The 18,590-nt window shown below is 33.2% G+C and overlaps 5 protein-coding genes across 5 annotated transcripts; 3 read left to right on the top strand and 2 right to left on the bottom strand.

Annotated features, from left to right (window-relative positions):
* Positions 1-2,490: 2,490 nt before the first annotated feature.
* Positions 2,491-3,384, top strand: LOC18599836 (inactive protein RESTRICTED TEV MOVEMENT 2-like). Its single transcript, XM_007029988.3, has 2 exons — positions 2,491-2,635; positions 2,776-3,384. The coding sequence occupies exons 1-2, from the start codon at positions 2,551-2,553 to the stop codon at positions 3,297-3,299; spliced, it is 609 nt and encodes a 202-aa protein (XP_007030050.2). The 5' UTR covers positions 2,491-2,550; the 3' UTR covers positions 3,300-3,384.
* Positions 3,385-4,869: 1,485 nt separating this feature from the next.
* LOC18599835 (inactive protein RESTRICTED TEV MOVEMENT 2-like) lies at positions 4,870-5,583 on the top strand. The gene is made up of 2 exons (XM_007029987.3): positions 4,870-5,045; positions 5,159-5,583. The coding sequence occupies exons 1-2, from the start codon at positions 4,961-4,963 to the stop codon at positions 5,524-5,526; spliced, it is 453 nt and encodes a 150-aa protein (XP_007030049.3). The 5' UTR covers positions 4,870-4,960; the 3' UTR covers positions 5,527-5,583.
* Positions 5,584-6,911: 1,328 nt separating this feature from the next.
* LOC18599834 (uncharacterized) lies at positions 6,912-8,227 on the bottom strand. The gene is made up of 2 exons (XM_007029986.3): positions 7,976-8,227; positions 6,912-7,345 (listed from the first exon to the last, which is right to left on the bottom strand). The coding sequence occupies exons 1-2, from the start codon at positions 8,094-8,096 to the stop codon at positions 6,987-6,989; spliced, it is 480 nt and encodes a 159-aa protein (XP_007030048.1). The 5' UTR covers positions 8,097-8,227; the 3' UTR covers positions 6,912-6,986.
* A 541-nt stretch (positions 8,228-8,768) lies between these two features.
* On the top strand, positions 8,769-9,698 carry LOC18599833 (uncharacterized). Its single transcript, XM_007029985.3, has 2 exons — positions 8,769-8,902; positions 9,198-9,698. Exons 1-2 carry the CDS (start codon positions 8,791-8,793, stop codon positions 9,596-9,598), a joined length of 513 nt encoding a protein of 170 aa, XP_007030047.3. The 5' UTR covers positions 8,769-8,790; the 3' UTR covers positions 9,599-9,698.
* Positions 9,699-10,160: 462 nt separating this feature from the next.
* Positions 10,161-11,327, bottom strand: LOC18599832 (blue copper protein 1a-like). The gene is made up of 2 exons (XM_007029984.3): positions 11,108-11,327; positions 10,161-10,699 (listed from the first exon to the last, which is right to left on the bottom strand). The coding sequence occupies exons 1-2, from the start codon at positions 11,268-11,270 to the stop codon at positions 10,263-10,265; spliced, it is 600 nt and encodes a 199-aa protein (XP_007030046.3). The 5' UTR covers positions 11,271-11,327; the 3' UTR covers positions 10,161-10,262.
* Between the last annotated feature and the right edge of the window lie 7,263 nt (positions 11,328-18,590).

Here is an 18,590-nt window from a genome sequence, read left to right as displayed (position 1 = left end):
ATTACCTCCCCCACTTAAGGGTCTACTTACTCTCATAAATTTTACCCCACTGTTTGAGCTAGAGCTATTGGTTTTGGATGGAGGGTCTTTTCTTTTGTGGGAGTTTTCACTATAATCAGTAAGGTGTTTAGTAGCTACCATTGTCGAAGTCACATTTTGTACCTTCTGTCGTTGTTACTTCATCCTTACCCATGGTTTCAGACCCTCAAGGAAATAAAATAGTTTATCCTTTTCAGTCATTTCTCTAATATCTAGCATTAAAGTAAAGAAGTTCTTCACGAACTCCTGCACTGATCTCATTTGTGAAAACTCTTGTAACTTCCGTCGCACCATATACTCAACATTTTCAAGGAAAAATTAGCTCTTCAATTCTTATTTTAGGTCCACCCAAGTGTTGATATGGCACTCACCATCGATGAATTTGGAATGCCACCATAACTTTGCGTCCCTAGCAAGATACATTAAAGTTATCGCCACTTTATCTTCCTTCGACTCCGCGTGCACAGCTCGAAAATATTGTTCCATATCAAAAAAGAAGTTCTCTAACTCTTTAGCATCTCGTACCTCTTCATATCGCTTGGGTTTTGACACTTTGGCCTTTTTCCCTCAATCTCTTGGACTTCTATTGGCATTACCTGCAACAATAACTAAAAGATTTACCTGAGCTTTCAGTTCTCTAATCTCGCCTTGAAGAGTGCTCAATGCATCATTAGTCTCATCACTCAGGGTATTAATCATCTCGAATAGTTCTCGTTGGACTGTCTCAATTCATCTATTTGTTGTGTACTCTGCGTGGTCACCATTTTTACACTATATCAGCATGTTTCGCCTGGGCTCTGATACCAACTGTCACAAACTATGCTCCTTCACCTAAGTATGCGATAGTCTATGCGACACTTGAGCGGACGCTTCCATGCAAGTCAGACAATACTCAGTTATATCTGATCAAACATTAATAATAGCAACAAATCAGACTAACAGAACCTGTATCAAAATCAAAAGGCATATCGAATGCCATATATGCAACCACTAAGTCATAAAAAAAGAAAAATATTTTATTAATATGAAATTAATTACAAAGGGACCAAGACACGCAATAGTCGAGCCATAGGGGCAGCCTTAGATGATTTGCTACAAACGTACCTTTACCAATGAGGCAACCCAACAATCCGCCGGCTGCTCACTCCCTATAAAGAGTTTACGAAATTTTATAAGTATTCTACTAGTAGCCATTACAATGCTTGAAATAAGGACATTCCTTTCTTAAAAGGTCTTTCTCCCTAAAAACTTAACAAGTATTTTTGGAGGTGTCACCACGAGCTATTATATTGTTTAAAAGAGAGACATTTTCCTGTCAAGTACAAAAGACTCAATCTCATAGACAACTCTACCCTATTATAATCCGATACAAGGTTGGCTCATGACACATGGGTACTTCAAGGAAATGGAAGAGTTGGAGCAACATAGCTTAATACACCTAGCAATTGTTTGGTCCATGCCACCTTTAACTCCTGTACAACAGTAGAGAATGAGCTTGTTAGAGTTAAATAAGCTTAAGGCCCCTTAAATTTGCACATTTCAGCTATTATGAATCTCTTAGCAAATAGAAAACTGTCTCACTGTTGAATATATAAATGATCAAATTGCAAAGCTGATTAGATTTGTTATTAAACCAAAAAGCTCAAGAGCGAGTCACTAATGCAAAATTAAACTTTTAATGAGCTAAGAAATTAACCTTCTTATTGAGTTGCATACTCAAGCAGACCAGGCACACCTTTTGTTATCCTCTTCAGGAAATTCTAGATATATTGAAGCATTTGTTAAAAATGAAGAAGAAGAAGAAAAAGAAGAAAAATCCTATACTCACTCGTAATCATTTATGAAATTAACAGGGTAACCATCCAATTTTCTATCTACTTTTTGAACAGATTGGGTCTGGTAAGTTTTCTCTCTATCATTTGTGGCATTTTCCCCTTCTACCAAACAAAGCATAAAACTAGCATTATATGATATAGTAATTAACAATCATCTAAATTAAACCAATCCCTACAAAAAAAAAAAACTTTATTAACTTTACGTTTTCTAAATGGGATCTATAATTAATTTTCGAAAACAAAATCTATAATTGTCACAATTATGACTCCAAAACAATGAAAAGCATGAATTTGCTATGTAATAGGTATCAAATTGCCAAAGATTATGAAGTAGTTCTTCTTAATAGGGATAAACCACTTCTTTTCCATTAGCTTGACACGTACCAAAGGCCAAGCAAACCTAAAAAGTAAAGAAGGGATCACCTGTTAAGGAAGGACATCCTATGTAGTGTGAAGGAAGATTGTCCACAGTAGCCAACCAAATCATATGCTTAGAATTTGGAAAAGGAATGATTCCTCCATTCCATAGGAAACCCAAAAGAAACCTCTTTAGACCAAGCATCTTCAAATATAAGCGTCTTAATCTAGTACATATATAAAAAAGGAGCGTGAAGAATTCAGAAACAAACATTACTATTTCTTTCCAGGAGTTCCATATAATATTTTTCCTTCGGCAATGGTCCGTTCCTACCAAGATTTCCAGCCTGATTGCGAATACCGACAAGGAGAAACTCAGGATATCATTGAATTAAAATTGAAAGGTATATATATTACATCCTATATTACTTACTTACCTTCTTGTTTGAAATAGAAAGAAGTTCTTTTGCTCTTAATGCTGCTTTGCTATTGTGCAATTACATTCATCAATGCTAATTGTTTCAAGCTCATTCTATTTATGTAGATTTCAGAAAGGAACAGCTCAAAGTTACCTTCGGCACCAACCGGACCCTAACGATTTGCGGAGAACGTCCCCTGGAGGGAACTAGGTGGATCCGATTCCGCAAGGAATTCACCCCTCCCAAAGATTGCAATGCAAATGAAATTCGGGCAAGGTTGAGTTCTGGCATTCTATACGTAACAATACCTAAGAAAATTGTTCAGCAGGTTCCCCAACAGGATCAAGCTAGACCAGTGCAACAAGCGTCAGCAATTCAACACGAAGGGAAACTAGAGCAAGAGAGCAGTCGAAGCACAGAGGCTGCTGAGACCTTTACAGCTAAAGAATCGGGTCCTGGAGATGTGACTACGCCAACTGAAAATGCTACATCGCCCAGGGCTGGTCCCAAATCTTTTATTCCACGGCTGAAAATGGGGAGAAAGACGGTAATGAAGGTTGCGGCAAGTGTTACAGTGCTGTCATTGCTGTTCATTATACTGCTTTTTATGTTCAAATATTATGCTCCCATGGTTAATATTGTCAACTGATTACATTTCAAGTTCCTTAAAACTTGATGGAATTCATTGTAATTTGACCAAAGAATAATATAAAGGTCTCTTAAAAGTACACAAAGTGAAGAAGGAAAAACCAGTGGCCGCAAGGATTTTTCAGATAAACATGAATGATCCAGTTAACAGCTGGGACAAGCCAGTGTATCTATGAGCATTTTGGAGAAATTTCATAAGAGTAACCTTTTGTTTTCGTTTTAGACAGCAAAAATTTTTCATTAAGAAAGCAAAGAAGGTAAACAATAAACCCTTTATTCAGTTGCCAACTATCTGACAGAAAGAAACAAATAAAAACAGATCCAAACAAAGACATCTCAAGGAAAAGAAAATAAAATCCTCAAATAATGAATTCATTTTTTTTTTTGAAAATTTTCAATTTATTGCTGGATTTTTAAAGTAACCCCATTGTCTAGAACTGAAAACAGAGGACCGTGATGCTCTGTTTCAAGATCTTGCTTCATTTAGTCTCCCGCCATAGTTCCGGTACCTTTAGCCCCATTGAAAACCTCAAACGTGTTCTCGGAGTAACCGTCACGACCTTCATAATAACCGAGCACCATTCACCAAACTCCAGCATACGCTCAAGTGTCACATTTTTAAAAGAAATAGACAAAATATTTCAATCTCACGTTGAAAAGATAAAAAAATCTAAAAAAATTATAATTGCAAGCTTTAGACACATTGTCAGATTAATCTTTTAAAGAGAAAATAATAAATCCGTGACTTCAAGCAATCAGCTAACCTATGAGGCTTTACATTCCTAACTTGGGGGTTCAAAGATGCATTTGAAACAAATGTGATTGGAAAAAATTAAACCAAAATTTTGTTTTAATATCTAAATGAACTTAGAGGCTGGCAAAAAAAAAATGGCTTGGTTACTTTCAAGAGCAGTCAAAAATAACACGTTGAGACCATCTTTATAGATTTAAGATTCAACTGTCTCCCGTTTCGAAGGTGTGATTAAATATTTAAGTATCATAAAAAATTAATAAGGAAAAGAAGTATATAATGATATGTTTATTTATTTCATAACATTAACGAAAAAATGTAAGTATTAAACTGATCAAGATTTTCCTACTGAATTAAGGGGAAATCAAGCTGTCCACTAATTAGTACCATTACATCTTTTATTAATTTTTTTTTTAATTTGGAAAAAATAATGCATGATGATCGGTTTAAATTTTTAAGGTTCACGTCGTTTAGAAGAAAAAAGTTGCTAGGTCAAGATTGATGTTAAGAGTTAAGGTGTTACAAAATACATTCCATTGATGATGGACCTAATGAGAATTTCTTGAGAAAGAGAATGTTCCCAAACTGAAAACGTGCCTAAGGGTTAAGAAAAGAATAAAACAAAAAAGTTTCTCCATTAATGGAGTAAAGAGGGGAACCTAATTGAAAAACAAAAGTAACCCAATCTGCCAAAAGTAATGAAGGAATCATTCTCTTCCAAGAGGAAACACAAAAGGAAAACTCTTTATACCAACTTTCTCAGAGGTTTCTTGTCTCAGAAAATTATAAAAGGGACAACGAGCAAGGTGGCTGCGGCATTCAGTATATAATTGCAATTCAATCTTTATATGCTCTAAAATCCTAAAAGAGAATTAAAAGAAAAGAAAAAAAGACAAAGTTTGCAGCCTCCCATGGAAACCACTTATGAAGATTTTGAGCCCTTGTGCAATTGGCAAAGGGCGCAAAATTGTGACACCCTCGACGTCCACCTTCCAGGTAAATATATATATTTATTTATTTTTTTCATATCTTCAAATGACCAATTTAGTGATTGATATAGTCTCTGATTCTTTGTACTTACATTTCTGTCCACCGAACAAAAAATGTAGGATTCAAGAGGCAGCAATTGAGAGTTCAACTTAGCAGTTCTGGGATCATAACCATTACTGGAGAACGTCAATTGGATGAAGCTAAAGCTATAAAAAGCCGATTCCGCAAAGAGTTTCCTGTTTCAAAGGTTTGTCAACCAGACCAAATTCGAGCAAAGTTCTGCAATGGCGTTCTTTCCCTAGTAATGCCTAAGCAAGTGTCTCTCATTTGCGGTGCTAGTGGGAATGTTACTTCAGGCAAATTTCTAAGTTCAACAATGAATATGAATAAAAGGGTAGTTTTGGAAATCATAATAGCAATATGCTGGCTATTGGCTGTTCGAGCTTATGTACAGAAATGTTGCCAATGCTCTTATCTTGGGAACTAAGTTTACTTTGTAATTTGAAACATGAATGAAAATGAAATATATAATAAGTTGAACTTATTGTTTACATATGTGACTCTCTCCTGCCCAATTTGCTTAATTTCCTTTTTTCTCTAACTTCATTTACTTATGGCACTATGTTAATATATCTTCCTACAATTTAAGCATCAATGTTATAAAACGTCAGCAGCAAAAAAAAAAAAAAAAGGAATAATAAATAAAGAAAGATTGGTGAAGATTAAACAAGGATTATCTTTGTGATGATTGCAAGGAAATTATGTTTCGATCCCCCATGCTAGAATGAAAGAAGGTGATTTCCCAACTTGGAAAGACAAACGAACTAACGAAGGCAAAAAAGCATATAATATGATGAAGAATAGGAAACTCGAAAAATCGTATGCCCCCTCTCCGAGCCTTTTTTTTCTTTCTCATGTATAAATTTTTTGTCAAGTGTTGACTTGATACCTGTAGTGTAAAATACGTTATCCTCATATTCAAGTAGAGGATTTTTTTCTTTTTCATTTTGGGTAGGATCAGTGACGGAGTTAGGATTTTAAATTTGAAGAGATAAAAACAAAAAATTTAATATTTGGGAGGGTGAAATGATATAATTTGTTAAAAAATAAGGATAAAATTATAAATATTTAAAACAAAAACAAGAAAAATATTATAAATTTTTTGAAGCAACCCCCTCCCTCCTCCTCTGGGTGGGGTTGAGGCAAGTAACTTTCATGGGGTGGTGAAATTAAGAAATTAAATATTTTGAACTGATGCTTATAGTGTAAAATATGTTATCCTCATATCCAAGTAGAGGATTTTTTTTCTCATCTTAGACAGGGCTAAGGCAAGTAACTTTTCATGGGACGGCGAAATTAAGGAATTAAATATTCTGAGCTTTAATAGGAATTAAACAAAAATATTTGTATCAATTGGGAACATTACAACGTATTAAATTTTTATGATATTGGACATTTAACTTAAATTCAATCATTAATTAGTTAAAAACTTATACTTATTCTGATTAATACAGAGATCCTTACAATATTTAAGGGTCCATAATATCTCAAATATAAACAATGTGGAATTATTGTCATGACTTTAATAATATTTAACCCACATCTTTTCATTTTCCCTGTCTTAAGTTCTAATTAATCTTTTGATTTTGGAAAAAAAAATATTGATTTTTGTGGGTCAAGAGAGAATAATCATCCTCTTTTATCATATTTCCTCTCATTTTTTTTTTGGCTTGGACCTTAACCTTTAATTAGGGAGGTCTCTCAGCTTTAAAACAAGCATAATCAACTGACCTCTATCTCTCTCTCTGCACCACTTTAATAGCTAGCTTATCACATTATAATTTTCATTATATTGAAGAAAATGATCACGAGTTCGTATTTGAAACTTTGATTGTTTACATCTCTTTTGATTTATTTTGAGTAGTACATGCATAAATGTACAATTTTTCATTCAAACCAATTTCGAAAATTGGTGCACTCACTATATTTATACATATAAAATGCAAGAAGCAGCAGCAGCAGAGCAGCTGCGACCGCCCAGATGGTTGTCTTAATCTGGGGCCATGAAAATAAAATTCCAAGTGTCTCATTATCACCTCCCAAGCGGAAGCAGATGGCAGAACATTTCATAGGTAGCCTTATACGAAGAATTCCACCTTCAAACTCTGCTCCAAGATCTTCAGTGTCGTACTTTGAAACATCAATTTTTTTGAGGAAGCGCTGTAGACTCCTCCCAACTGGACGTTCTCCACTGATACATAAGACATCCTTTTCGAGTTCAACCTTTACTTCTTCCTTCTTGAACCCTGAAAAATCACAATCCAAGATTTCATGCATTGCCTTAAACTTACATGGTTCTTTTTTTTTTGGAAGGTTATCTTATTAACACTAAGTCACTATGCCATCAATAATCTTTTAACTGTTTGCTAAAGACTTTCCTTGGCATAAAACCTCTGGCTTGTGCAAAAAAGAAGATTGTACAATTTCAAACAGAAAACTGCATGACAAGTTCATTTGCAATTTCCTTTCCTACATTGAGCTACATGAAAAAAGAGGTAACTCTCCACCCCCACCTTAGGATCTGTGCTGTACAGACAAAGACAAGAACTCAAGGAATCATCAAGCACATCTCACTAACCCAAAAAACCCAGAATCCCAAGATAAATGTGGCTATTTATCGCTTTTCAAAAAGAAAAAAATGTGGCTATTTATATATCAACATTGTTCTCACAATTTACCTCGTTCTAATAAATATTAAGTTGTCCATTTAGAAATCGTTTAGACTCCTTTTGATTGTTACTTTTATTATTATTTTTAAAAAATAATTAAAAGTTTTTAAAAAATAAAGAAATAATGAAATCCAAATTATAAAAGTATCAATCAAACCAAGTGGAATCTAAAACTGGCTAAAGAACAAAAAACAGTAATAATTATACCACAGAGCTGGATTTCGACAATGTCAGTTGCTTTGGAAATGCAATTTTTCTTTTCCTTTTTCCACTTGCAATAGGGTTCAAATTCATCGTAGGAAGGCTCCACGCTTCCTTCGTTCTTCATTTCCAAAGGAATTTAAGCCTTCTTTTGTTTTTCCTTTTCTGATCTCGAAATGTAAAGAGAAGATGAATTAATTAAGAGGCTCTGGGTGCATGGAAGTTCTCTCTTTGCTTCTCCTTTTATGGACTGTCGACACATTCGCAAAGACAAAGGGTTTTTTCTTTTTCATTTTTGTTTTCATTAGAAGAAAAGAAAAGGAGCTGTCTAAAACGTATAGTTTTAGGCTTTCTCTTGAATAGCATATTCTTTTCTCCACAGGGATTGCTTGAAATTGCATCAAGCAGCAAAGTATTTCATGAATACTTTTTATTGAATTAGTTAATATATCCATTAATGGAGTAAATTTTGCAAGAGAATAAGAATCGTTAAATATTCATTAGAGTATAATTCAATAAATTAATATAATTACTAAATGGATATGTATGAATTAAGTTTGCAGTCATTTTCCTCTAAGCTTTGTGAACTCACGTGGAGGAATAACTGAAGTTGGGCTGTTAAAGCAACTTCTGTGAATTCCTAAAACCACCAGACACACGCACACACAAAGGAATGATTCTCTTCTAAGAGAAAACCCCCACGAAACAATTTATACCACTTGTAATCAACAAGGAACGAAAGAGTTCATGTGTATAAAAACATAGGAAATCCTTCATTACTTGCACGAAAATTCCATAAACTAGCACTGCCTTCTTTCAAAATGCAATGCGATAAACAACAGGAAACACCCATGCTGACGGAAGAATATATTGAGCCCCATTGCCAGTGGACTAGAGGAAAAGAGTTGGACAGAATTGAAATTACTCTCGATGGTATTGTATTTTTTTTTTCTTTCTAAGCAGGTTTTTCAATGATCGGACACTTGAAACTCTGAGTTTGGTTTCAGCTCTAATTAACTTAGACTTTACAAAATATTAAATTTAATTAATTCACAATCTATTGCTGAATTTCTCTTTTTCTCTTCTCTCTATTTCCTGTTTTCCTTTTATACATATGTAGACCATAAACCTTAGGTTATGTTATATGTTTCTCAAGTTTTTCTTTGTTTGAACAACGTTATATATGATTGTTTTTGATGAAATTTCTTATTTCTATTGTAATTTATAGGTTTCAGAAAGGAAGATGTGAAAGTTACACTTAAACATCCAGTTGGTGAGGAGGAACATTCTATTATATCAGTGACCGCAAAATCTCCAGAACGTCTTTGTAAGAAATTTGAAATTCCAAATGATTATGAACTGGGAAATTTGCGTGCAGAATTATGTTGTGGTAGTCTCATTCTGGAGCTACCTAAGAAAGCTGCTTCAAATAAGCTCGAAATTTTAAAGCCGAAATTAGAAATAAGAAAAGCTTTACAGGAATCAGCCGAAGACATGCAAAAGAATTTCTTTTCTGCGGTTGAATATTTCTATTCAAAGAAAAAAGTTGGAGCATTTATTTTTATGATGCTGGCTAGTGGAGTATTTGCATACAAATATTATACTGAACGTTGTGGTGTTGAGAACTAAAATCCCACCAGCTTGTTTCCTCTTTTAAAATTGTAAATGTTGACGTCGACGAAAGTGAAAACTAATGGAAATCTACATTATTCATTTGTTTTTTTTTCGATTACTTTATTTATGGCCTTATTTTAGCTTTATCAATTTCTGTTTTATTTTCATTTAGCTTTTCTGTCGAAATTTTATGTCAAAATCAAACCAGCTTTTTTTTTTTTTGGCATCAATATATGTACTTACGTGGTAGTTTTTATCAGTTTTCTCATAAAATTTAATTATTAGGCCCTTTCTACCATATTAGTTATAAGCTCGATAAATTAGGATGTGACACATGAGTATGTATAGGTTCATCCTCGATAGATTTTAATAATGCGTTGTATTGTGATTTTTCAGACTTAGAATTGATGTGATAAGAATAACTTATTTGATAATTTTTTATTTTTTGATTAATTTCTTAGTTACAGTAATAAGGCATTTCCATAAAGAAATAAATTCACAAAAGTGAATTGCAACTAACACAAGTCCAAAATTGTAGAATCAAATAACAAGGCGCCCTTGTCTTATTAATTTGCAATCAGTGGTAAACAATAATATCAGAACTCAGAATATAAATAAACTCAGAAATAACTAGTATTTGTTGGAATAAGTTGCATCCATAGCTCCCAAATTATGCGGATCAAATCCATGGATAGGGAGATGGAGCCGGTGGCCAAGGTGCGCTAGGAGCTGGTGTTGAAGGTGAAGATGGAACCGGTGTCCAAGGTTGAGGAGCTGGTGCCCAAGGTTCAGTTGTTGTGGCTGGCACTGAAGGTGTAGTTGATGCCCAAGGTTCAGGTGTTGGTGCCCAAGGATCAGGTGTTGGTGCTGTAGGGGAAGATGGAGCTGGGGCGGGTGCCCAGCCATATGGATATTGGACAGTGATGGCAAGCTTTTGGCCATAGGCAGCACAATGGTTGCTAACACCACAGATATACCACTTTCTTCCTGGGGTCTTAAGTACTATTGTGTCATTCCCGGAGGTGAGGGCTTCGTTCTCCGGCAGAATGTCACAATTCTTGAAGGCAGTACCATTTACTTTGAATACATTGTGATATCCTTGAGGGTATTGGAACACTGCAAATTTGAGGTGGGAAAAGAATCATGGGATTTGGGTTAATCTATAACCGAAAACCCAAAGAAAAAAAGAGAGGAAAGTAAATGAACTTTTAAAGTAGTCTTCTTGTTTGCAATTTACATTTGAATTAAGAAATAACACAAAAGAGTAAATTTATAGAAATAAATCTATTTTAACATAATCATATAATCAATAAGCCATATAATTGATATATATAAAGTTAAATATTAAAATTTATTATAATTTTTAACAATTTAAACTTTCATATAAAAGGGTTTTTTTTTTTATTTGGTAGATATTTCTGTAAAAAATAAATGCAATACTAATATATATTTATAAGGAAATGGAGAAACTTTTCTCTTAAAAGTTCAAACTAAGATATATGAAAATTAACTTGACGCAGATACCTAATTTATCACCAACTTGAAATACTTTATCCTTTGCCCAAGCTTGATAATCGAAATTTATTGTCCAACCGCTGTCATCTCCGACAATATAATCTGTTGCCATGGCGATTGTGGGAAGAAACATGGCAACAATGGTGAGCATGAGGAACATGTTTGATGCCATTTGAAGCTTCACAAGAGATTTGCTCAAATCTTAACGCTAAGCTCGGGTTACTTCTGATCCTTGATTGAATTTGGTTTGGCTAATTAGCTGCAATCAAGGGCTTATTTATAGTTTGATTCTCTAGCTAGGAAAATTTCATGAACATTGTAAGGAGCCGGCAAGGATCAGCATTATAACTTTGGGACTGCCAAATAATGTTTTCTTATAAGTTAGAGGACCTTTTTGAACTAATTGAGAATATGTTGCAATAATCTTGAATGGAAAAGTCCAAAACGCAAGCCTACATGATTTTCAAAAAAGAAAAAGAAAAGTTAAAAACACATGTCACAACATAGAACATGCCTGCTGTACCTGATTATACTAGTATTTTTTTTTCCTTTTTGAATCCTTTTTTATATGTGGTATTTTTAGAGATTTTCAATATTGATTGTTGTCTAGATTGAAGCAGACTTTTGGAAGAAAACTTTTTGTCTGGTCAAAAAGCAAAATTCCTTCACCCGACTTCATTTGTTTTCTCATAGAAGAGATAAGTATATCTCATAGTATTATTTTAATGCAAAAATAACTTCCATGAAGCTTTTTTTAAGTTAAATTCGTGAAATTCTTGACTAAAAATGTTAAATTAGAACAATTGAATATGGAAATAAAAACTGATAAGTTGATAAGAAAGATTTTTTTTTTCAATAATTGGTCAATGCCACTTCTTTGCCTAATTATGATTTCCAGTCCGATAAGATGAGTGATTAGGTCATCTAACATTACAAAGATTTAAGCTCAATTTGGATTTTAAATTACTGAGTCAGATCAAATTGGACTGTAATTGCAATGTGTCGACTTCTTTTAGTGGATTGTGATGTATGTGTGATGCCATACAACTTCATGATGGATTTGGATTTTAGATCAATTAGATTGAGTAAGAACTTTTAGTAGGTGCACAAGTTAAAGTTTGTTTCACTAAATTAATTATTTTTTTATATATTTAGAAAAATTAATGTAATTATTATGTGGAATTTGAAAACACCAACGTTGATGTATAACATAAAAATTAAATTTTAATTTTAATTTTTAAATGCCTCTGGTTGACATATAGTTAAAAAAATGAATTTATTAACTCAACATAACTTGCGTGACATAACAAGTCTTGAACCTTAGAAATAAAAGTCTTGTAATAAGCTATCAAATCAAGATAGTGAGGAAGATAACAGTACAATTACAAAAAGATTCACCCAATCAAACAGATAAAAGTGATTTTACTTCAACAATGAATTCCCTATAAAAACAAGACTAATCTTCCCAACTTTGAAAAACAAATAATGGTTGACTCATCATTAACTTATCAGGTACAAAACAAAGGTTTAGTATGTAATTTTGTTCTGAAGTATGTAATCAATAATTAACTATTAGAGATACTTAGAATCCTAACCCATGCATGCGAGAGTCATTCCGTTTCCCATTTTTCTTATGCTCTCTTTCTTAGTGTAGTAGTGGATGAATCCGCATGTAATTTGTAGGTAAGGTTAAAATTAAAAATATATTGCAACATTCGTATAGATCGTTGTATTATTAAAATTATTAAGATAATTATATAAACTATTTAGTTAGAGATATTATACAATGTTATAATCTAGTTAGACTATAATATCTTATTAGAATTATACTATAATACTGTTAATTTTAGATTTCTCAATACATAATTTAATTTTTTCTATAATTTATACAATTTTATATTAGACAAAATATTCTCTTCTTCTATGTATAGTTTCATCCTTTAATAATAATTTTCACATCACATTAATGAAAAGTACGGCCCCATATATGCTGACTTGACAACTTTTAATTGCAGCTATACTAGTAATGATGCATTTTTTGAAAGAAATAAGTACTTAAAAGTGAATTGCAGCTAAGCCAAGTCTAAATTGTAAAATCAAATAACAAGGCACCCTTGTATTATTATTTTGTGATCAATGGTTAAGAATAATATCAGACTTAGAAGTACAAATAAACTTAAAAACAATAAAGAGTATTATTTTCTGGAAATAACTCGTAAATGTTGCCGCACTGAAAATTATTGAAATAAATTGCTTCCATAGCTCCCAAATTATGGGGATCAAATCCATGGATCGGGAGATGGAGCCGGTGGCCAAGGTGCCATAGGTGCTGGTGTTGAAGGCGAAGATGGAGCTGGTGTCCAAGGTTGAGGAGCTGATGCCCGAGATTCAGTTCGTGTGGCTGGCACTGAAGGTGAACTTGGTGTCCAAGGTTCAGGAGTTGGTGCCCAGGGGGAAGAGGGAGCCGGGGCGGGTGCCCAGCCATATGAATATTGGACAGTGATGGCAAGCTTTTGGCCATAGGCAGCACAATGGTTGCTAACACCACAGATATACCACTTTCTTCCTGGGGTCATAAGGACTATTGTGTCACTCCCGAGGTGAGGGCTTCGTTTTCCGGTGGAATGTCACAATTCTTGAAGGCGGTGCCATTTACTTTGAACACATTGTGATATCCTCGAGGGTATTGGAACACTGCAAAATTGAGGTGGGAAAAGAATCATGGGATTTGACTTAATCTATAAATGAAAACGCAAAGAGGAAAAGCAAGAGAAGTAAATGAACTTTTAAAGTAGCTCTTTGGGTTGCTAATTGCGATTTTACATTTGAGATAAAAAAAATAACTCAAAAGATTAAACTAATAAAAACGAATTTAATTAGGTAAATTTAGCATACTCATATGATTTATAGGCATATTATATTATATATATATGTATATAAAGTTAAAGATTAAATTTGATTGCAGTTTTTAATAGTTCAATCTTTTATATTAAAGTGATTTTTTGTAAAGAAAAAATTAGTGGACATTTCTGTAAGAAATGAATGCAATACTAATATGTACAAGGAAATGGAGAAACTTTTTAATGTCAATAATTTCCTTCGTCTTCAAAGTTCAAACTAGAATATATGAAAACTAACTTGATGTATAAACCTAATTTATCACCAACTTGAAATACTTATCCTTTGCCCAAGCTTGATAATCAAAATTGATCGTCCATCCGCTGTCATCTCCGACGATATAATCTGTTGCCATGGCGATTGTGGGAAGAAACATGGCAACAATGGTGAGCATGAGAAACCTATTTGGAGCCATTTGAAGCTTAACAAGGGATTTTCTTCAAATATTTATGCTAAGCTTGGGTTATGTCTAATTCTTGAATGAATCTAGTTTGGCTAATTAGCTGCAATCAAGGGCCTATTCATAGTTTGATTCTCTAGCTAGGAAAATTTCATGATCATTGTCAGGAACCGGCAAGTGTCAGCAATATAAATTTGGGTTGTGCATAGGACTGCCAAATAATGTTTCCTTATAAGTTGGAGGACGTTTCTGAACAAATTGAGAATATGAGAACACTTGTATGTTTCCTTAAGATACGTAAAGAGTAATCATCTTGAATGGAGAAGTACAAAATGCAAGCCTACATGATTTTCGAAAAGGAAAAATAAAAAGTAAAGACACATGTCAAAACCTAGAACATGCCTGCAGTACTTGATTATACTAGTATTTTTTTCCTTTTTGGATTCTTTTAAATATAATTTACAATGTTGTTGTCTAATTAAAGCAGGCTTTTGGAAGAAAACACTTTGTCTGGTCAAAAAGGAAAATTCCTTTATACCTGAACTTCTTTGTTTTCTCAGAGAAGAGAACCGGCATCACATATACGCAGAACAAGCTATCAAGAGGAGTTAATAGCCCTCTTTGGTGCTGTCCGCAACACTATCATACAAGGATAGTTGTTTTTGTACAATTATCTTGAGGAATGAAATCACCTTAAATATTTTTCAAAAAAAAAATCGTGATCAATTTGGGTTTTAGATCAATTAGATTGAGTGAGAAGTTTTAGTAGGTTCATAAGCTAAGTTTGTTATTTTTATTTAAATAAATTAATATAATTATTAATAAATACATATCAATTATATAAATTTGGTAAAATGTTCAAATAAGTCCCTAAACTATTCAAAAATATTTAAATGAACCCTTATTTTTTTATTACGTTTAATTAATCTCTTATACTTTTATTTTAAATCAAATAAGCTCATATAACTAATGATTGACTAATTGTTATTAATAAAAATATCATTTATCATTTTATATCCACATAGCACTGATATGAAATTGATGTAGAGGGTGAAAAAAGTTATATGATCATGTTATTATATCAAATTAGCATGCCATATCATCATTATTTATGATATATCAACAAGCCACATCATCATTATTTATGATACATCAACAAGCCATATCATAATTAGTTATGATATTTTAACATACCACATTAGTGTCACGCGACATAAAATAATAAATAATATTTTGATTAAGTCAGTCATTAATTATAAAAGCTTATTTAACTCAAAATAAAAAATACAAGGGTTTATTTGGCTTAAAATAAAAATACAAAGGCTTGATTGAATGTAATAAAAATATAAAGACTTATTTGAATTTTAGTAAATAATTTAAAGATTTTTTTGTATATTATACGTATAAATTTTTTATAATGTTGGTATATAGAATAATAATTTTTTCAAAAAGTTTTGTATAAAATAATTATTAATTTTGAGTTTAGTTTCTAGAATGTCTGTTGACTTGATAACTCATCATTAACTTTTACCACAGCAATAGTCATTTTGTAATTATAAGGTTTATGACGAAGCACAGGCCAGTTATTATATGCTAAAAAAAGTCTTTTACAAATCATATAAAGACTTCAGTTGGCATAAAACTGTAATGCCAATAAAATTTACTTTTCAAAAAAAAAAAACTTATCATTAACTTGTTATCGATAAAACCCAAATTTATTGATAATCACCATAAAATCGAAATTGAGCAACCAAACCGGAATGATGAATTTAGGTATGTTTTGATCCGTAATCAAACCGAAAAGTTTTTAAGGAATTAGCCGAAGACGTGCAAAATAATATTTTTCTACTGTTGAATATTCCTCTTTAAAGCTAAAAAAAACCTTCCACATAAGCAATGGACTGTCATCTGTTTTAATATCTATGAAATAACAACACGAGAATCTGTTAGGATAGTTTTGAATTGTGATTTAATTAGGATTGTTTAATTCTAATTAAATTAGTATACCTTATAAAATAGTCTTTAAATCTAGTTAGACTAGAATAACAATTCCTAATTCTATTAGGATAATATTTCTAATTATATTAGGATAAGGTTATAGTATTTGGTACTATAAAAGGACCCTATGGGTTAAAGAATAATCATCACCTAGATTTAGAGAAAGTGATTTAGGTGTACGTGGGATAAGGGTTATGAGTTTGAGACTGTTTCTTGTAATCTCCTAATTTTTCTCTTAGTGGATTTTTCTCTGTTGCTGTGCCCGTGGACGTAGGTCATCAAAAGACCGAACCACGTAAATTCTTGTGTTCTTGTGGGTGTGCTTGATTTCTTTCTTTCTTTATTCTATTGATTGGGTTAGATCTTGGGCAATTCTTTAGAGATAATTTCGCAATTTCCCAACAAACTGGTATCAGAGCTTCAAGGTCTTGGGTCAATCTGAATCTCGCTATGGCAACTTCGTCGACCAAGTATGAGATTGAAAAGTTTAATGGAAGAAACGATTTCAGCCTGTGGCGTGTTAAGATGCGCGCATTGCTAGTGCAACAAGGATTGTTGAAGGCACTGAAGGGAAAAGAGCATCTTCCCTCGAATTTATCTGATGGTGAGAAAGATGACCTTATGGAAAAAGCACATAGTGCTATTCTCCTTGCTTTGTCTGATGAGGTGCTAAGAGAAGTCACGGATGAAGATTCTGCTGCTGCAGTGTGGTTTAAACTCGAAAGTATTTATATGACCAAGTCCCTGACGAATCGGCTTTATATGAAGCAACGATTGTATACTCTCAAGATGAGTGAAGGTACGTCCGTTAATACTCACATTGATGAATTTAATAGAGTTATTCTTGATTTAAAGAATATCGATGTTAAAATTGAGGATGAAGACTTAGCCCTAATTCTTTTATGTTCTTTGCCTCCATCGTATGAAAACTTCGTGAATACTATGCTATACGGCCGAGACACTCTCACTTTCGAGGATGTAAGGGCATCTTTAAATTTCAATGAATTAAAGAAGAAAGTTGGTGGTATTCGGAATGAAAATCAAGCAGAAGGTTTGGTTGTAAATAGAGGTAGAGGTAAAGGGAAAGGCATAGACAGAAAAGGTAAATCTAAATCCAAATCTAGATCAAGAGGAAAGACTTGTTGGAACTGTGGTAAAAAAGGTCACTTTCGTCAAGACTGTACTAAATTCAAAGGTGATGAAAAGATCAATAAGTCTGAAAATACTGCAAACGTAGTTGAAGATGATTTTGATACTTTTGAGGAAGCTGATAGTGTTCTTGCATTTACTAATGGTAACCTGAAGGATACATGGATCTTAGATTCGGCCTGTTGCTTCCACATATGTCCTAGGCGTGATTGGTTTACAACTTATCAATCTGTTGATATGGGCATTGTACAATTAGGAGATGATTTCTCTCTCTCAATTGTTGGGATTGACACAATTCGAATCAAGATGTTTGATGGTATAGTAAGGGCACTTGAGGTGAAACATGTACCTAACATGAAAAAAATTTTGATATCATTGAGTTTGTTAGATAAGAAGGGTTGCAAATATAGTGGCCAAGATGGTGTCTTGAAGGTATCTAAAGGAGCCTTAACTATCATGAAAGGTAAGTTATCCGGTGGCCTTTATCGTCTAGTGGGAAGTACGATTATTGGAACTGCTTCTGTAGTCTCATCCCATGATCCTGATGATGATGTTACACGTTTATGGCATATGAGATTAGGTCATATGAGTGAGGAAGGAATGACAGAATTGAGTAAGCGTGGTTTACTATGTGGTCAAAAGACTGGGAAGATAGATTTCTGTGAACATTGCATCTATGGCAAACAACATCGAGTGAAATTTAGCATTACTACACATCGAACCAAGAGTACAGTAGACTACATCCACTCAGATTTATGGGGTCCTTCTTCTGTGGCATCAAAAAGTGGATCATTATACATGTTAACATTTATTGATGATTTGTCAAGAAAAGTATGGACGTATTTTCTGAAGGCTAAAAGTGAAGTGTTTACCACCTTTTTGCAATGGAAGGCATTGATCGAGAAGCAGACAGGGAAAAAGATCAAGCGCTTTTGAACAGATAACGATTTAGAATTTTGTAAAGGTGAGTTTGATTTATTCTGCAAGAATGAGGGAATCATTAGACATCGCACTGTCATCAAAACACCACAACAAAACGGTATTGCA

This window comes from Theobroma cacao, chromosome 5 (assembly GCF_053813885.1).
Source record: "Theobroma cacao isolate CCN51 chromosome 5, ASM5381388v1, whole genome shotgun sequence".
Lineage (NCBI taxonomy): Eukaryota > Viridiplantae > Streptophyta > Magnoliopsida > Malvales > Malvaceae > Theobroma > Theobroma cacao.
Note: the sequence above shows the minus strand (reverse complement) of the source record. Positions and strands in the feature narration are given on the sequence as shown.

Coding starts and splice junctions, on each gene's coding strand:
- LOC18599836 (XM_007029988.3), top strand. CDS start 2,551: ATGGTCCGTTCCTACCAAGATTTCCAGCCTGATTGCGAATACCGACAA. Junction 2,636..2,775: donor CATTGAATTAAAATTGAAAG/GTATATATATTA, acceptor CTATTTATGTAG/ATTTCAGAAAGGAACAGCTC.
- LOC18599835 (XM_007029987.3), top strand. CDS start 4,961: ATGGAAACCACTTATGAAGATTTTGAGCCCTTGTGCAATTGGCAAAGG. Junction 5,046..5,158: donor CCTCGACGTCCACCTTCCAG/GTAAATATATAT, acceptor CAAAAAATGTAG/GATTCAAGAGGCAGCAATTG.
- LOC18599834 (XM_007029986.3), bottom strand. CDS start 8,096: ATGAAGAACGAAGGAAGCGTGGAGCCTTCCTACGATGAATTTGAACCC. Junction 7,346..7,975: donor TGTCGAAATCCAGCTCTGTG/GTATAATTATTA, acceptor GTGATTTTTCAG/GGTTCAAGAAGGAAGAAGTA.
- LOC18599833 (XM_007029985.3), top strand. CDS start 8,791: ATGCAATGCGATAAACAACAGGAAACACCCATGCTGACGGAAGAATAT. Junction 8,903..9,197: donor AATTGAAATTACTCTCGATG/GTATTGTATTTT, acceptor TGTAATTTATAG/GTTTCAGAAAGGAAGATGTG.
- LOC18599832 (XM_007029984.3), bottom strand. CDS start 11,270: ATGGCATCAAACATGTTCCTCATGCTCACCATTGTTGCCATGTTTCTT. Junction 10,700..11,107: donor TCAAGTTGGTGATAAATTAG/GTATCTGCGTCA, acceptor TCAAATTTGCAG/TGTTCCAATACCCTCAAGGA.